The sequence below is a fragment of the Elephantulus edwardii genome, unplaced genomic scaffold (genome assembly GCF_000299155.1).
Source record: "Elephantulus edwardii isolate Elephantulus edwardi_28Jun2011 unplaced genomic scaffold, EleEdw1.0 scaffold00026, whole genome shotgun sequence".
Lineage (NCBI taxonomy): Eukaryota > Metazoa > Chordata > Mammalia > Macroscelidea > Macroscelididae > Elephantulus > Elephantulus edwardii.
The window spans coordinates 5,931,825-5,950,912 of NW_006399776.1; the positions used below are offsets into that span (position 1 = coordinate 5,931,825).

The window sequence follows — 19,088 nt, forward strand, 5'->3', positions numbered from 1 at the left end:
CCCTCCTTACAACATGTCCAAAGTATGTTAGACGGAGCCTCAGAATCCTTGCCTCCAAGGAGCAGCCTGGTTTAACCCTCTCCAGGAAGAATCTGTTTGTTTTCTTGGCAGTCCATGGTACATTCAGTACTCTTCTCCAGCACCAAAGCTCAAAGGCATCAATTCTCCTTCTGTCCTCCCTAATCATTGTCCAACTCTCTGATGCATAGCAAGTGATTGCAAAGACCATGGCCTGTATCAGACGCACCTTAGTCCCCAGAGTGACACCATTGCTCTTCAGTACTTTGGAGAAGTCCCTAACAGCAGACTTTCCCATCGCAATATATTTTTTGATTTCTTGGCTACTGGTGCCAAGTGTTGACCGTGGAGCCAAGCAGACTAAAGTTGTTAACAATCTCAGTCTCTTCACCATCCATCCTGATGCTGCCAGTTGGTCCAGTGGTGAGAATCTTTGTCTTCTTGACATTGAGCTTCAATCCATACTGAAGGCTGCAGTCCTTGACCCTATATATATAGTATTGTATATATTGTGAAAGAATGATGGAAAGACTAATGTAGATGTTACTGGTCCTAGTTTAGTCAAGGCAGACCAGAAGTCAGAGTACTACATCTTGGCCTGCACAAACACTTCATTTTACAGATAGGTTTTAAAATTTACATCAAAATTAATGCATCATAGGGGAGCTCTGATGGACTAGTGGCAAGAAGTTGCACTGCAATCCTAGAGGCCTACGGTTTGAATCCACCAGGTGCTCTGCTAGGGAAGGAGGAACAATCTCCTCCTGTACCAGTCAGATCCAATTTGACAGTACACACACACACACAAATAATAAAATTTTTTAAAAAATAAAATATGCATTAAATAATGGCTTTTCTCTTGTGTTAAAACAAGAAAACAGTCGGATTATTTTTTATATTTTCCAAGTATATTAGAATATATATTCTTTTAAGTGTTTTCTAACCTTCTTTATCAAGATTTTAAAATTTGTTGAGTGATACAGAACTGATAAGATCATTTTGAAGGTTTTATTACATGAGCATGAAGTGATATCTACTTACTGTTAGGAAAATCATTAAGTAATTTCTTTGACAAATTATTTATTGACAACCTCTGAAAAAATGAAGGATTTTTGGTAACATCAGGAGTCCCAGATAGCTTGCATCAAACCTTTGTGAGAATCTTATTTCTTATAAATATACTTAAAAGTGTATTCTAAGAGTAAATGCTAAAGAAAATATACTGATTCTTATTAATTTGCAGTATGTAAATTAGAGTGAAAGGTTTTTATATATAAAATGTTTTTAGTATATAATGGGGTGCTGTAGAAAATTTAGATTCCTTGGATTCCTCGTAGTGGAAAAAAATATTCTGTTGCAGCTTTCATTCAGAGGAATCACTAAGTCAAAAGGGGTTTGAAGGCCTTAGTGAAAGATAAGCATAAAATTGCTTTTAATTATTTCTATACATTGATACATATTTTGGGGGTTCTTGACATTTCAGATCAACTTTCTCGTTTACACATGATCCTGAAGCCCTTTATGTTAAGGAGAATCAAGAAAGATGTGGAAAATGAGCTATCAGACAAAGTAAGGAAATACCTTGTGCATTTAAGCCTTACTAGAGATCATTTTAGGGCTTTGGTGAGGGAGAGGGGAATCCAGAAGGTATCTTTAGTTGAAATTTAGAGAATTTTACTCTCTTCCTATTGTATATATCCTAGGTTCTTGATAATATCAGATGATTATTTAGAAGGTCAAATAATTTTGAAATTAATGACTTTTTAGAAGATTGTAATGGGGATGTATACCTATATTTAAAGAGGACAGAGTATACTTTTGTTTTTATTTAAAGAGCAAAACTTTTCTTTTAATTTTGATGTATGTTTTGTGAAACTAATGATTTTAGTTATTATATAGGTACCAGAGACTTTCTTATTAGAAAGCTTTTTAAAAAAAATTAGCAGTATCAAAGAAAACAATAGCATCATAATTTCTGTTATTTAGTGGTAAATAAAGGAGCTCAGATCCACAAGGCGTTAGTTGTACTACTGAATGAAAAACAGTCCCTTTGGATCAAATCCAACAAAGGTGAATGGTGGATTGAATCCAACAGCAGTTCTGAGGGAGGAAGATGGGTAATTTCCTTCCATGTAATTTATATCCTGCAGGTGAGCTGTGATTCAGATCCAACTCAGTGTCAGAGAGTTGAGTTGAATTGATGTGTGATAGAGGATCCAAGGCTTGTGCATATGAGCTGTAATGGGAATAAAGATTAGGAGTTCCATAGACGTTTAGGGATTGCATCAAAGCAGAGACACGTGTGAACTAGATTTCAGATGTTGAGTATTTATTAGGATAACATGTTAGGAAAGGGTTGCCAGGAAGCAAAAACAATGTGCAAAGATAAAGCAGCATTTGCATATGTATCGTGTGGCAAATAATAATTTAGATTATTTTGGCTAAGATGTATAGGATGGCAATGTATTAGGACACTAGGACAATGATTGGTAGGTTAGATTACGGAAGAGCTATACCTATACCTAGGGAAAGTTGTAATATTTTTACTATAGACAATAATGTATGTTGAAGATTTTTAGACAGTTCAATTACTTTGATTTGTGAAGAAAATGTATTCGAGCTAGGAGAGATTGGTGTCAGGAAAACCCAAAAATAATAGCAATCTATATAGACTAGAAATGAAGGGGGCCTGAAATAGGGAAGTACCAGTGGTCACAGAGGATAGAGATAAATTTCCACTTGAGTTAAAGAATTTAGGAAATAGTACATAAATATGAGAGTAACAAAATAAGAGCTAACCGAAGTTTCTCTTTGGATAGGTGAATTAAATGGTAATGCCTGCTCTTTGGACAGCTGTATTATATTCAATTTAATAAATTTGGGAGTTTATTGGCTTTTTTTTTCTTTTTTCTGCTGTGTCACTTTTGCAATGTCTTCAAACTCTGAATGGCACCATCATATTAGGTAATTAAAAATATGAGGCTAAAGTGTTTAGAAACTTATTTTTGCAAGTCACTGGTATTTGATTATTTAGGAAATGGAAGAGATTGCCCAAGGAGAACATGTTGAGTGATAAGAGAGTCAATGAAAGAATAAGATTACCAGTATCATAAGTTTATAAAGAACTTGTTTTCAACCTTAGGTTGATAATTGAATTTTCTTACAAAGAGTGTTTCCAAAAACAGATATTCTTACTGATTTTTAGATTGAGATTCTAATGTACTGCCAATTGACCAGCCGGCAAAAGCTGCTATATCAGGCATTAAAGAACAAAATCTCCATTGAGGATTTGTTGCAGTCTTCTATGGGCTCAACCCAGCAAGCACAGACCACCACCAGCAGCCTCATGAATCTGGTCATGCAGTTTAGGAAGGTAAGAGTGTGGGGTTTATGAACTGATGTTATTAACTCAGTTTTTACTTTATTGTATTAAAATTTTAGTTTTATAAAATTATTAATTTTTTAAATAAATTTCTCCTTACCTAATTGGAAGAAAACATTCTCGCACTGATGCTAAGTAAACAAAGGATATCAGCACACTGTTGTGATTATGATAGTGGAAACTTAAAAACAAAATTGTTAAGAAGAGAGGAAAATGGGAAACTAGAGTGCTCCATAGAGGCAAGGATGGTGACACTTCCTCTTACATACGTAGGGCATGTTGTCAGAAGGGGCCAGTCGTTGGAAAAAGACATCATGCTGGGTAAAAGTAGAGGGTCAGAAAGAAGGAATATTTTTCAGAAAGAGATTGTGACTTAGTGACTGTAACAGTGAACTTGAGTGTATTAGAGATGGTCAGACTGGGCAGGATAAGGCAGAGCACAGATCTGTTGTTTATAGTATTGTCAACTTAACAACACCTAACAGCAGCAGCAGCCATTCAGGATTTGAGGTTTCCCATCATTGTTCAGAGTGACATCTGCACATAAGAATATTGTTTCACCATTTTTCTTCCTCTTAGGTATGTAATCACCCAGAGTTATTTGAACGACAAGAAACATGGTCTCCATTTCATATTTCCCTAAAGCCATACCAGATTTCAAAATTTGTCTACCGTCATGGACAGATCAGGGTCTTTAACCATTCACGAGACAGGTGGGTAAATCTGTGGGTTTTTGTTTCCTTGTTTTTTAAAAAAAGAAACACTCTATTTCCATGGAAATAAACAAATGACATTATTTAACATAATCATTTATAGACATTTTTATAACATTAATTAGCATCGAGTTAATGTAATTTTCATTAATTACAGTATCAGCTGCTTCTATTGTGTTGCCTTTCCCTTTGTCTATTTTATTTACCTGGTTTTTAATCACTTTAATTAATACCTACTAACCATGAGAATTTTTTTTTTAAGTTTGGATGTTGTAGTTTAGTAGATAAATATACTAACAAGTCTCTTTGTTTTTTTTAATTTTCCAACAATGAAATATGGAAAGAACTATTGGACAACTGTTGAATAGAGGTGTTGTAGTAGAAATTTAAAGACTATTAAAGGTTAACTACATGGCCTAAAAGGTGCTTGCCACTTCTAATGTTACCTTTTCTTAACTTTTTGAATGATGTATATGCACTTGTATGCAAATATGTACATTCCCAAGACGGAATGTGACACATGATGCAGTTCCAGTACTGAAATTGGTTCATGGTATGTAATCATGGACTTGGTTGTGTGCATATGATACATATGGACAGTTGGTATATTATCCATGTTTATAGTCAAAAGGGTTTTTTTACTCTTGAAGTAACATATGTAAGAGAATGACTGAATTTCAGATTAACCAAATTTATCTTCTTCTGAGGCTTTTGGAGAACTGATGTTGAGTACTCCATAAGCATTTCGGAGTTAGTAAAGAATTAGATTTGGTTAGAAGTGAAGTGATTTTGAAACATCGTAATATACAAGGGAGACCATTTCCATTCAGAAAACAAGTTTTTTAAGTCTATGCTCCACCTTTGAGTTAAATCATTCCTAATCATTAGATTTTTAAACATGCCTCTGGAGGTTACTTATTATGCATGCCTGTGTTTGAAAACAATGAATTAGAAATCTCTTCCTTCTTTGAAAGCAGTACTATTATAATAGTCAATAATATTTAGCCTAATCGAATTGAAAGTGAGACATGTTTCTTGTTTCTTCTTAAAACTATAGTTTTTTTGTGGCAACATACGTGAAAATTCACCAGAATAGTAGTGCTTTTTTGCTTAATGTAGTGGGTGGTTGTTTGCAGCGCTGAAATTGTGATTCTCTGAAGTAAAATGAGAGTACTTTGAACTTGTATTATCACCTGTTAACTTGATTAAATGCTTTTACTTCTAATATTTTATGTCATGATTTTTGTCTGGTTAAAAACTCAAAACACACTCTATTCTCTTCAATGTAGAACCTCCAATCTAGTTTACATCGCAATATTTCTTTTGTAGGTGGTTACGAGTTTTTCTTTCTCCTTTTGCACCTGACCATATCCAGCAGTCGCTCTTCCATAGAAAAGGTACATGTTCTTAATCTTTGAAAAGTAAGGTATGTCAAGGATTTACCACAGTGCTTTGGTTTTACTATAACTAGGGACTTAATTCCCTCCTCTTTATCTTGAGAAAAAGTTGCTGCACAACATTATTTAGACTATTGAGGCTAAGTTTGGGAGTACTTAGCTTCTTCCTTCTGTTCTTTCCTTTAATTTTTACTGGCATATAAAAAGCAAAACCAGCAAAGAGCCAAAAGCTGTAAAAGTAATGATAAGTCAGATCTACTCTGGCCTATACATGCAGTGTCTGGTTGACCTGTCACTTTAGTCTGCAGTTTGAGTCTAAAGATTTGACTTGAACTTCCACTGGAGTAGCCAAGTTGGAATCTTTAGAATATATATGTCTTGGTAAAATCCCTGCAGTTTGACATGATTTATTTAGTAGTATATCTTGGGTTGCTTTGAGTTTAACTTTGTCCTTTCATTTTCTAGGAGTTAATGAAGAAAGTTGTTTCTCTTTCCTTCGATTTATTGATGTATCTCCAGCAGAAATGGCAAACTTTATGCTTCAGGGACTTTTGGCCAGGTGAGAAGATTTTTTTACTGTTTGATGCAGGGATCAAGATGAATGAAATAAAGTTAATATTTTGGTATCTAATTTTTGAGATGCTCCTATTCCTCTGTTAAGAGTGAGAATTATTCCTATAATAATTTAAAGACTATTTTAACTGATCTCCCAATAGACTGTAAGTTCTTTAAATCTTCTTAATATCTAGTTTTTTAATGTTTACTGGCTTCAACAGAATATACAGATACTGTTGATTTATTTAGTAATGATTGCATCATAGACTTCTTTGAATGCTGTCTGAGCAACCTGGTTCTAAGTTCTTTTTCTCTGGCATGATGGCTTTAACATATTTTATAACTTTAGAGCTCTAGTAAAGAGTTATAACTTTATAGGAATAGAGTGATCTCACTAAAAAATCTTTCTAATATAAGGATTTTTGGGGGGATAAGAGGTTTTTTTTATAGAGTTGAGTATTTCTTAATAATTAGAGCTTTTCCAAGGATTTTTGTTTATCTTCCCTAGCAAACCAACTAGTATACCATAGTAGCAAATCAAGCCATAGCAATGACAGAATTTATGGAACAGAAATATGAAACAACTTTATCAAAAAATAGGAAAAAATTTACTGTTTCTAAAAAGTTCAGTATTTACTCATAAAGAGGCATGTTAATTAGAAACCCCTTGGATGGTTCCTCATTGAAGTGAACAACCTTTAAACGTCCGTGGAACACTGAATAAGCATGTCTGCTGTGGTTTATTTCAGATGGTTAGCTATTTTCCTGTCTCTGAAAGCCTCCTACAGGCTCCATCAACTACGCTCCTGGGGAGACCCAGAAGGGGAGAGCCAGCAGAGTTATCTGAGAAACAAGGATTTCCTTCTTGAGGTTAATTTTCCACTCTCCTTTCCCAACCTTTGTAGCTGCCCTTTGTTAAAGGTAAGAAAATATTTCAGCATGAATTCTCTTTTCCTCTTGATCAGTATAAATAATATTAAATAATAGCCTGATGGGACCATAAAGATCCTAGGACAGTGAATGCTAAGTTACATATTGTAATGTGCACATATCTTAAGTATATAGCATGATGTTTATAATTACATAGCAGTTACCCACATCCAGATACAGAGCATTTCGTAAACAATATTCTAAATGCTTAATGTCACCAAAGTGAACATAGGACCCCTAGTAGTGTCTCATTGTGATTTTAAATTGTATAACCATGGTAAAGAAAAGTAATGATGTGAAGCATAGGAAATAATAATATGAAGTACTTTTTCGTGTGATTGTTGGCTATTACAGAGTTATTAAAGGTGAGTTTAACAAGTAATGAGGTCCGAAATCCATATGTACATCATATGTGACTTCACACTTACTGCTAAAGGATTGATTTTTATTCTCAATGAGATATATAACACTAATTTGCAAAAAGGGGTAATAATTAGTCTATATGCTGTGTCACTTCTGCTAGGTAGAAAGATTGGAAGCTGATTTGGAAGATGGTTTTTGGTTTTTGTGTTTTGTTTTGTTTTAAATTTAACCCATGAACTCTGAAAAACCCATATAATTTCCTTCTCACATTTTTTTGTTTGTTTCTTGAGCATTGCTTATGGTCTGCATGCTTTTTGGGACTTTAAAAATAGGACCATTTTAGTGGTGAGCTCTGGTGGCCTAGTGGCAAAAAGCAGTGCTGCAATCCCAGAGGTGTGAGGTTCGAATCCACCAGATGCTCTGCTGAAGAAGGAGGGACAATCTCCTCCTGTACCAGTCAGATCTGATTTGATGGTCCACACATAAAAATAATAATTAAAAAAAAATAGGGCTATTAATGAAAAGAACAGAATTAGATTCCAGACTTTAAAAATATGAGTGACAGTAAATTGACTTCCTACTATAGAAATAATTTTAATGGAAAATGTTGATGAAGCATTGCCTAACTTTCCTTCTCTCAAGCTCCAAATTTAGTAATATGTATTGCTACCATCATAAATGTTTTGTTCTAATAAATTGTGTGTGTGTGTGTGTGTGTGTGTGTGTGTTTTGTTCTGTTTTGATATCAGAAAGCATCATTCTCCAAAGTTTTTGTGACACTTGTAGCTTATTTAACACTTGGAGATATGTATCACGTATTACTTATATTTCTTTCTGATTTTGAAAACGTAGTAGTGTGTTTAGGATGCATGCTGAGTTAGATCCTTATATACAATTAATGAATTGCCTAAACAGTTAAAATGCAGACTATATGCCATAGTGGAAATTGATAGTGAAATTTGAATGTAATCTTAATAAAATTAGGTTCATCTGACTTCCTTTTAGTTTATTCCCTTTATTGTGGATAAGCATTTGTTTTTATTCTTTAAAATGTATATACAGTTATTAAACCAGTGAGCCATGTAAGTTCATCATAAATATATATACACAAATACACATGTATTTTAAACAAAATAAAGCTTTTCTTCATATACAGTATATTCTGATTAGGTTTTCTTTTCTTTTTTTTTTTTTCTTTTTTGTCTGTGTACTTTGAATCGGATCCGACTGGTACAGGAGGAGTTTGCCCCTCCTTCTCCAGCGGACCATCTGGTGGATTTGAACTGCATGCCTTCGGTATTGCAGCACAGCATCTTGCCCCTAGACTACATAGGTTTTATTTTTATTATTTTTTTAATTTTGTATGTGTGTACCGTCAAATCAGATCTGACTGGTACAGGAGGAGATTGTCCCTCCTTTTCCAGCAGAGCATCTGGTGAGGTTTTATTTTTAAAGAATGTTAGTTGTAGTTTGCTAAAAGAATTTCATGGCCCACACAACTTGTAGTTTTTAAAGTATAAGCATAAGGCAACTATGAATACTGGAGAAATAGAGTCACGAGTTAAAGGTTCTGGGTTAATTTTTCAATAGTAAGCAAAGAAAGAAACTGACTCTTGGAGAATTGAGGAAGAATCTAGGAAAAGGAAGTTCAAAAGTTTGTAAGAATAGTTTACACATTTCATTTTAGAATTAACCCAGCTGTGTAGTTAGCAGTGGAGATCCAGCTCTATCTTAATATCCCTTTGACATAGTCCTATTTTATCCTTAGTTTTCAAGGGTAGCACCAACAGAGATGAGCAAATTTGAAAGAAATAGTGAACTCAACCTTGAAAAAGTAGTTTATTATGAAAATTACCCTTGCTGGTAGTTCAGATCTACCAACAGCTTATTGGGAAATGTGGACGCACAAGTACACTAACATCTCTTAATTTGCAGTACATACTTTATTTATTTATTTATTTTTTAAATTTATTATTATTGTGTGCATGTACCGTCAAATCAGATCTGACTGGTACAGGAGGAGACTGTCCCTCCTTCCCCGGCAGAGCACATCTGGTGGATTCGAACCGTGTGCCTCTGGGATTGCAGTGCAGCTTCTTGCCACTAGGCCACCAGAGCTCCCCTACATACTTTTTTACTAATCAGTTTTGGACATCTAATTATTAGATATCAATTTAATTATTATGAAGCTCTGTTGGCTTAATGATAATGAATTGTGCTGCTAACCTGAAGGTACATGGTTCAAATCCACCATGTGCTTTGCAGGAGAAAGGCTGTCTCCTCTGCAATTTACAGTCTTGGAAATCCATTGGAGGGTCAACTATGAGTTAATTCGGACTCGAGGGCAAAGAGTTTCAGATTTGTTTCTGTGGGTTTTTTTTGGGGGGGAGGGGGCACTTTTTATTTAGAATTAGCTAGCTGGACTCAGTTTAGATTATCCCAATTTTGTTGGCAGCATCCAAAGCCTCACAGTCAGGAGCAAGTCGAACATAGAGAACATAGGTTGTCTCTCCATCAGGCCTAATCAAGATTGACATTGGCCACATCATTGTCATAGAGCTTTTTTACAGTTTATTTGAGCTGGTGCTTATTGGCCTTCACATTCACAACAAACACATATATGTTACTATCTTTTTTCTTCTTCATGACTGACTCAGTGGTCAGGGGAAACTCAATGATGGCATTGTGGTCAAACATGTTTTTCCTGGGGGCGTTCTTCCAGGGGTATTTGCCCTGCCTTTGAAGTCTTGGCATCTTAGACCACCGTAAGGTGGGTGACATGCAGATCTCTTTTTTTTTGGTGGCTGTAGATGACCTTGAGGACTTTTTTGACCTTTAATGCCTTCTCTTTGGCTTCAGTTCAGGGAGATGCAGTAGCTTCCTTCACTTTCAGCTCCACCTTGTGTTTTTTTAAAAACTTTCCCAAAATTATTTACTTGTCTCACACACTCATATCTCTGGATTTGTAAATGTTTTGGAAAACCTGTGGCTTTCTTAAGAAATATTTCTCTCAAAACCATGTTTTATTCATTTCATATAAAAGTAGAAAAGATATTTCAGAAATGTACTTACCTTAAAACGAAACCTGATGCTGCTCTCTAATTCCAGCTCAGAGCAGCTTTGTGTCTGCTCTCTGAAGCTGTAGATCTTTAAGGGGGGAGACTCCTGTCTTTCTTCTGTAAATGGCTAGAGGGTTCAAACCGCTGACCTCTTTCAGTTACAAATTCAACACATAGCTATTCCACCAAGACTCCTTAATAGATAGAATGGTGGTTTCAGTACCAGTGAGTCAGAACTGACTCCTAGCATGACCCTCTGTCAAGTTTTTTGAGGCTGTAAATCACACAGGAGGCATTTGCCTATCTTTATCCCACAGAGTAGCTGGTGAATTTGAATCACGTGCCTTCAAATTAGTAGTGCAACTCCTTACTACTAAGTCATCACAGCTCTCTAATTTGACTGGTGCTCAAAATTAATTAGTACAGTGTTCAGATCTTTTGTTAATAGGGTCACTATGAGTCTAGCTCAACTTGACGGCACCTCACAACAACAATGTACAATAAATTGAGAGCTATAATGTTAGCATACATGCATCATAACTGTACTTCCAAATTTTCTAGTCTACTTAGACAGTGCACAGGAGGGGAAGACCCTCTATGAGGTGGATTGAGTCAGTGACTAGGATAATCGGGATGGGAGTGTCAGAGACAGTGTGATTGGCACAGGATAGAGCAGGGTTTAGGGCTGTTGTACATAGGGTCGCTGTGAATCGCAAACGACTTGATGGCACATAACAACAACTTAGATAATACAAATTTACAACTTTGTTATTGCTGCTGTTGTTAGGTTATTGCTGTTGAATTGACTGTGACTGAACAACAGATGATAATATTTTCCAATTCTGCACCATCCTCAAAATCTCATCCATTCTTAAACCCAATATTGCAGTCGCTGTGTCAGTGCATCTAATTGAAAATCTCTTTCCTCAAGCCTGCACTTTTCTAAACTTTTTTCTAATCCTTTTTATAAGGAGTAGCCCCTCCTGACAATATGCTCAAAATATGTGAGAACAAGTTTCACCATCTTGGCCTCTACAGAACACCCTCCTTGCACTTCATCCAGGACAGACTTGTTTTTCTTTTGGCAGTCTATGGGCTATTTGGTACTCTTCTCAATGCAGCAATTCAAAGGCATCAATTTTTCTTTAGTCTTCCTTACTCATTATCCAACTTTTATATGTAGACCAAGCAATTAAAGATACCATGGCTTGAATCAGGCACACCATAGTCTTTAAACTGATATCGTTGATCTTTAGCCCTTTGGAGCGGTCCTTGACAGCAGATTTACCTAGTACAACACTTCTTTTGATTACTTGACTGTTGCTACCATGGTATTGATAATGGATCCAAGTAAAATTAAATCCTTGACAACTTCAGTCTTTTCTCCTTCTGTCATGATGTTGCCTATTGGTCCAGTGTGAAGATTTTTTGTTTTTTTATGTTGAGATGCAATCCAAATTGAAGGCTATAGTCTTTGTTCTTTTTCTAAGTGCTTCCCTTTATACAGGCAAGGTTGTGTCATCTGCACAACACGAGGTGGCTTATGAGTCTTTCTCAACCTTTGTTGCCACATTCTGATTCATATAGTCCAGTTTCTCAAATTATTTCCTCAGCGTGTAGAGTGAATAGGTAGAAAGGATACAATCCCAAGGCATATCTTTCTAACTTTAAACCATGCAGTACCTTGTTCTGTTCCAACAACTGCTTCTTGGTCTTTGTGTAGATTTTATGTGAGCACAGTGAAGTGTTTTAGGGTTCTTATTCTTCTCAGTGTTATTCTTTCTTTGGAAACTACTGTTTAGACAGTAAAAGAAAGGTGGCTATGGAAATCTTAATAGTGGGGAATACTTTGAGACAAAGCAGTGTTGAATGGCACTTTTTTCCCATACAGTCCACTTACAAATTAAAACTCTCAAGCACTTCTCAATTGGTTAATCTAAATGAACAAATGTAATAATAGAGTGTAAGAATAGGAGTTGTATATCAAAAGAGCTTATTGACAAAATTAATTTCATTTGGTAAAATGTTCTTAGCATTGTAGTAAGAATTTGAGTAATGCTCCTTTATTTACTTTTCCAAGCGACTTTCAGAACAACCTCACATTACTATTGTCCAACAGAAAGAAAAGCCCATAATTGATGCTGTTTATAAACACATCAGCACACATCACAGAGTCTGTGGGGGCAAACTATGTCATCCAGTTATGATCCTTGCTATCAGGTGGGATGAACAATCACTCATATATGTGTTTGAAATAAACACATACAAACTAGAATGACTGTGAAAATAAAAATGAGCAACAGACTGAGAAAAAGATGTTTCTAAAAGAAGTATCAAGGACCTGCACTCAAAACATACAATTAATTCTTAAAAGTGCAACAAATAAACACAACTCAAAAAAATTAGCAAAAGACTTGAACAGGGAAATATACACAGAGCAAATAAGCATGTGTAAAGATACTCAGCATCTTAAATATCCTTAGGGAATGGCAAATTAAAATGAGATGCTCCTGAGTTCCTGTTAGAATATAACTACATTACAGAAGCACTGACAATACTAAATCCTGGCCAAGAAGCAACAGGAACTATCTTTGGCTGGTAGACATGCAAAACAGTACAGCCACTTGGGATGACAGCTTTGTCAATTCCTTACAGATGTAATCTTGGCATGTACTTGAGCATCCATATCCCTAGGTGTTCACATAAATGAACTGAAAACATATATCTGGGCAGAAACCTGCAAATGAATGTGTACAGCAGTTATTTTTCATAATTGCCAAAAATAGAAGACAACTAAGTTACCTATCTTATCAATAGTTAAGTAGATAAACAAAGTATGATCTATCCTCAAGTCATAAAATATATAGAGGAACTTTATGTGTATCTTGTTAAGGGAAAGAAACCAGTATGAAAAAGCTACATAATGTAATGTCGTATAAGGAATCCTGTTGGTGCAACACTTAAGCTCTTGGCTACTACCCAAAAGGTTGATGGTTCATACTTATTCAGAAACTGCAAAGAAGACAGACCTAGAAATCTACTCCTGTTAAAGATTACTGCCTAGAAACCCAGAGTTCTACTCTGTCAAATGGGGTTACTGTGTGTCCTGTGTGACACCACATCACATAATATATGACATCCTGGAAAAGCTAAACTATAGAGTAACCACCTTATAGGCACAAGGAAACACGATGAATATATGTGAAATGTGAGATTTTTAATTTTTTCCCCCCAAACAAATAGAACTATTCTAGACAGTTTGGCAATCAAGATACCTGCTAGGGTTGCAATTTTTAAAAACTTCTCTGGGACTGTAAGATCTGATTGCAACATTCCTAGCAAGTTCTGGATGGCTGTTGGCAGGAAGTGTTGACTCTTTATTGGATATTTTTCTCCATAGCACTGTTTGACTATCATTAGGCCTTTTCCCAGTTTTAGTGATCCAAGAGAGAGCAGGGAAGAAACCCAGTGCTTTTCATGACTAGTGGCTTCATGGGAGAAAAGACCCATTGATCTGCTTCTGTTAAAAAAACCCATCTGGGCATGGATAGTCAAAGTTCTTCTCACATAATTTGCACATATTAGGAGAGGCCAGTCCTTGGAAAAGGACATCATGCTTAGAAAGGTGGAGATGATGAGGATGGCATAAGATTGGGCAGTGTTCACATCCATTTTTCTTAGAGTTATGAGTTATAGTTGATTTGACAGCAATTTAACAGTAGCAACAACATGGGGCAATTCTACAACCTATAGTGTAAGTCAGAATCTACTCAATGGCACACAACAAGCACAGTTTACAATATATATACCCTTACTGTTAGTCTGATTGCATTATATGAACTGTTTAATTATAAACAATGTTTTGGTATTCTCTCTGAATTTTGACTGTGACTCTATTAAAGTTCTTTACCTGAAAAGGATTATAGAATCTCTCCCTCCTCAAATGTTCTTTGTGAGCAGAATTTATTTTGATGCATGTTCTATTCTGTGTCATCCATCTTTATTTGATTGGATCACTTAATTCTTATTTGCTCTGGTTTTTTGTAAGAATAACATAGGAAAAGGGAGCTCTGGTTGTCTAGTGGCAAGAAGCTACACTGCAATCCCAGAGGTACACAGTTCAAATCCACCAGATGCTATGATGGAGGACGGGCAATCTCCTCCTATACCAGTTAGATCCGATTTGACAGTACACACATAAAAACAGAATAACATAGGAGAGATACAATACTTTCCTGTATACTAGGAAATAGAAAAACCTTTTTTTAAAATGCAGAAATTATGTATCTCAACGTTTTGATGAAAGAACATACATGTTGAACTCGGATTCCATATTCAGCTCAACCTTAAAATGTAAATTCTGAGCTTACTCTCATATATACCTCAGAAAAGAGATGTTAAAATTTAAAGATTTTTCTCTTATAAAATGCAAAAAATATCTTCCTAGGTAATATGATTGTCTATATAGATAGCTCTTATTGAAAGCTATCAATAGTAGTAAGTATGCAAAGTTGTAAGATGCAGAGTTAATATACAAAAGTTTCTTATTTACTAATTTCTCTATATGCCCATGAATGGTTGGATTTTGAAATTTAAACAGACTTTTTACATTTTTGTTATGCGCCATCAAGTCAGATGGAATTTTGCCCCTTCTCTGTGCCATCATCATAATCTCTGTCATGCTCAAGTCATTGTTGTCACTGTGTCAGTCCATCTTGTTGAGGACTTCCCTCTTTCACTATCTACCTTGCCCAGCATGAAAATTTCACCATCCTTGTGTCTATGAAGCATTGGCCCTGGTTGTACTCCTGTTTCCCTAAGACTCCTGTCCAACACGAAAAATCAGTGCATCAATTCTTTGATCTTCTATACTCATTGTCTAACTTTGAGGTGCATACCATGCAATTGAAAAAATAAAATCAATGCTATTTAGCACTTTGCATTGATCTCTGACAATAGATCATCCTAGTCCTACACATCTTTTGATTTCTTGACTCCTGCTACCATGAGTATTAATTGTAGGTCCAAATAAAAATGAAATCTTTGATAACTTCAAGCTTTTCTCCCTCTGTCATGGGTCTGTGTGTAAGGATTTGAAAGGAAGTGTAAAGATTTTTGGTTTCGGTGCTGAGATGTGAACCATTTAAAGGCTGTAGTGTTTGCTTTTCTTCAGTGAGTGATTCAGTTCTTCTTCCATTTCTGTAAAAAGGTTGTTGTCATCTTTGGAGTCTTCTTCCAGTCCTGATACCATATTCTTCTTCGTATTAAGTCTTTGTTCAGCCTACAAATTGAATATGGAGATAGGATATAACCCCGAGGCACACCTTTCCAGGTTTTCAACCATGCTGTGTTCACGAGTTCTGTTTAGACAACTGATTCTTGGTGTATGTATAGGTTTTGCATAAACACAATTAAGTGTCTGGGATTCTCATTTTTTTTAATGTTAAATGTCATTTGTTATGATTCACATAGTCAGATTAGTACTAAATGTGTTTATATTTATATATCAAAAATGTTAATATATATATAAATCTAACAAACTAGATAAAATATCTGCATAAGAACAATGATAAGAATATAGGGAAAGAAAACCTAAATAAGTGGATAGATATTCCATATTCATGGATAAAACCCACTGCTATCGATTGTTCACAGAACAAGGTGGAATTTTCTACAGATTTTCCTGCAAATCCTCATAGGAGCAGATGGCCTCATCTTTCACCAGCAGAGTGAATTTCAACTGCCAGACTATTGGTTAACAGCCCAAGACTTAAATGACTATTTCACCATGACTGCTATTCATAGATCACCTCAGTTCACTGGTATCAATTTGGAAGGACTCATAGCTGACCCGCCTGTGGGTTTTCAGAAGATGTAAATTGTACAGGAGGAGATTGCCAGTCTTTCTCTTATGGAGCTGCTGGTGGTTTCCAATTTACCTCATCTGGGTTAACAGCACAACTACCCCCTACCACCAGAGCTCCTCATTCATGTATTGTTGTTGTTTTGTGCCGTTGAGTTGCTTGCGACTCATAGCCTCCCTATGTACAACAGCCCTAAATTCCCTCTATCCTGTGCCAATCACACCGTCTCCGATACACCAATCCCACTTACCCTAGTCACTGAATCATTCCACCTCATAGAGGGCCTTCCGCTCCTGCGCTGTCCCTCTCCAAGGACTGGTCCCTCCTTACAACATGTCCAAAGTATGTTAGATGGAACCTCAGAATCCTTGCCTCCAAGGAGCTGCCCGGTTTAACCCTTTCCAGGATGAATCTGTTTGTTTTCCTAGCAATCCATAGTACCTTCAGTACTCTTCTCCAGCACCACAGCTCAAAGGCATCAATTCTCCTTCTATCATAGGATTCTTTCATGTTTCGTTGTCAGTTTTTTGTTTATTTTTTTTTAATCCGGGATTAATTTATTTTTTTTTAACCAAATAACAGCTATTGATTCACTCTTCTCAACTTAACTGGACAGTCTACCTGTGGTATAACTGTCAGGTAAAAACATATACCTTTACAACTTGGTGGTCCCAAGTTAATAAAAAAAAAACAAACATCAAAATACCAACCATTTCACAGAAAGGAAAGAAATAATATGAAATCAGTTTAAGAAATATACTAACAAGCAAAAATACATGAGAAAGAGGAACATGTAGAATAAAGTTCTGGCTTAAGAAATAGGAGACTGTTCTATATAGGAAAATGTGCATCATGGCAAGTTCAGGTGTAAAGATTTTAAAGTAGGAATCTACATGTCTCAAATCTTCCATTTCTTGAATAAAACTGACATCCTGCAGTATTACACTTCATGGCTCAGACACCAACCTCACTTGGCTCTAATCCTTACCCATTCTAGCCTTTACTTAAATTAGTCTGAAAACTTGAGAAGAAAAATAAGCACACACATATATTCATTCCCCTTTCTGTCTACTTTAGTCCTGGTTTTGTTTCTAGAAAATTCCTGAAGAAAATTTAAATATAAATCTGTGGCTTTGCTAAATCAAGTCTCTCAGTTAACATTTAGAAAATACCTTATGGGCTAATAGCATTTTTTATGCTATAAAGGGATAGTCAAACAATCTTGTTTTGATACCAGTGTTAAAATCAGTCTTGTGGTTGAGAGAAAAAAGGGGTGTCTAAAATCACAAGTATAGATATATCTAGGACCCTTGTCCTTCTGGATCCACACTTCCTTCAGGGTCTTCATCATTATAAATGTTCTCTGCCATCTGCCACACTTGCATGATACAGAACAAATCACCCAAGGTTCATTGGGATTCCAGGAGAAATCAGATATCTTGGCAGTGTGACCACCATGAATAAACAGTAACTCTGATGGTCCATTTTCTGGGGATTGTTCCTCTCCAATTTTACTTAAATCCCATTCAGTTTACGATCAGTACCACTGGAAGCCAAAATGGTTTCATTGTGAGGTGACCACTGAACCTGGAATATTTCATCCTTATGTGATTCAAAGGAATGCAACTTGAGTTTCAGATTTCTCAGATCCCACAAAGAAACAGTCTTGTCAGCTGATCCTGTTGCAAGAATGAATTCACTATAAGGATTGAAAGAAAGGCAGTTCACTTCAGCAGTGTGAGCATCAACTGAGTGGCTTGGTTTTGACATGTTGTTCGAGCGAGTATCCCAGATCATGAGTTTCTGATCATCAGCAACTGATCCAAACAGATTCATGCAGCAGATGCCAGGAAACATCTTCAACTACGGCTGTGTGTCCAATAAAGATGGTCTTTGCATCTACCACCTTTCCTTCTTTTGGAACAGCACTGATATCCCATAGGTAGATGGTATGATCATCTGAAGCACTAACTAAGTGCCCACTGAGATTTGGGTTCCAAGAAAGTCCATAGCCTTCCTTCTGATGTCCACGAAGATGCAAGTCTGGGTTACATTCTCCAGAAGGGTCTGGTTTAGAAGGGTGTTTCGTGTTGTCAAAAACAAAAACATCACTGGATGGAGTCTTAGTTGCAATGATACAAGGGTTCTGGGGCATATAACGAGCCCTGTTTACTTCTTCTTCATGGTTGATCTTCATCTCTATTTCAATCTTCCCACTGACTGAGCCAAAACCTCCAAATTCTCCTTTCTCACTGTCATAGTGGGAGGCATCCAGCTGAGCATCATCATTAGGAAGCTGCACACTGGCTATCACAAGGTGGTTCTGTTAATCTGATGTATACACTGTTCCCAGGACAAGTCGATGAATGCTGAAATCTTTTCCTTCAGGTCTGGTTACGTCTGGAAGCCACTGTGCAGTTAGGCTGGGCCACTCCAGAGCGTGGGTCATCACCAAATCATAAAGAAACGGGGTGTTCTTTTTCCATATTTTGTATTCCTCGTTAATTACACGTTCTTCCATGGCGTCATCAAAGGCTGCTTCCTTGTCGGCCATGGTGGACAGGAGGGCAGCCAAGCCGGGAGAGAGCCCAGAATATAGCGTTGCGGGAGGGGCCGGGAAGCTGCGGGTGCTCCTTCCACGTGCGCGGCCTCTATTGTTTCCTCCGTTGTCAGTTCTTCTTAACTTGATCTATAGATTGAGAATAGTCCAAATCAATATCCCATTAAGGTTTTTTGTCAGTATATATGATGGGTTCTAATGTTTATATGGAAAAGCAAAAATATCTTGAGTGAAATATTTTCAAAGC

The 19,088-nt window shown here is 36.3% G+C and overlaps 1 protein-coding gene and 1 pseudogene across 1 annotated transcript in view; one reads left to right on the forward strand and one right to left on the reverse strand.

Moving 5' to 3' along the window:
• The window catches only part of INO80 (INO80 complex subunit), a 121,666-nt gene that overhangs the window by 43,195 nt on the left and 59,383 nt on the right, over positions 1–19,088 (forward strand). Inside the window, exons 18-23 of the mRNA XM_006882999.1 lie at positions 1,502–1,587; positions 3,224–3,391; positions 3,980–4,113; positions 5,443–5,510; positions 5,976–6,069; positions 6,815–6,986. Of these exons, the coding sequence (XP_006883061.1) occupies positions 1,502–1,587; positions 3,224–3,391; positions 3,980–4,113; positions 5,443–5,510; positions 5,976–6,069; positions 6,815–6,986 (722 nt within the window). The remainder of the gene's footprint in view (positions 1–1,501; positions 1,588–3,223; positions 3,392–3,979; positions 4,114–5,442; positions 5,511–5,975; positions 6,070–6,814; positions 6,987–19,088) is intronic.
• LOC102860724 lies at positions 17,583–18,835 on the reverse strand (annotated as a pseudogene).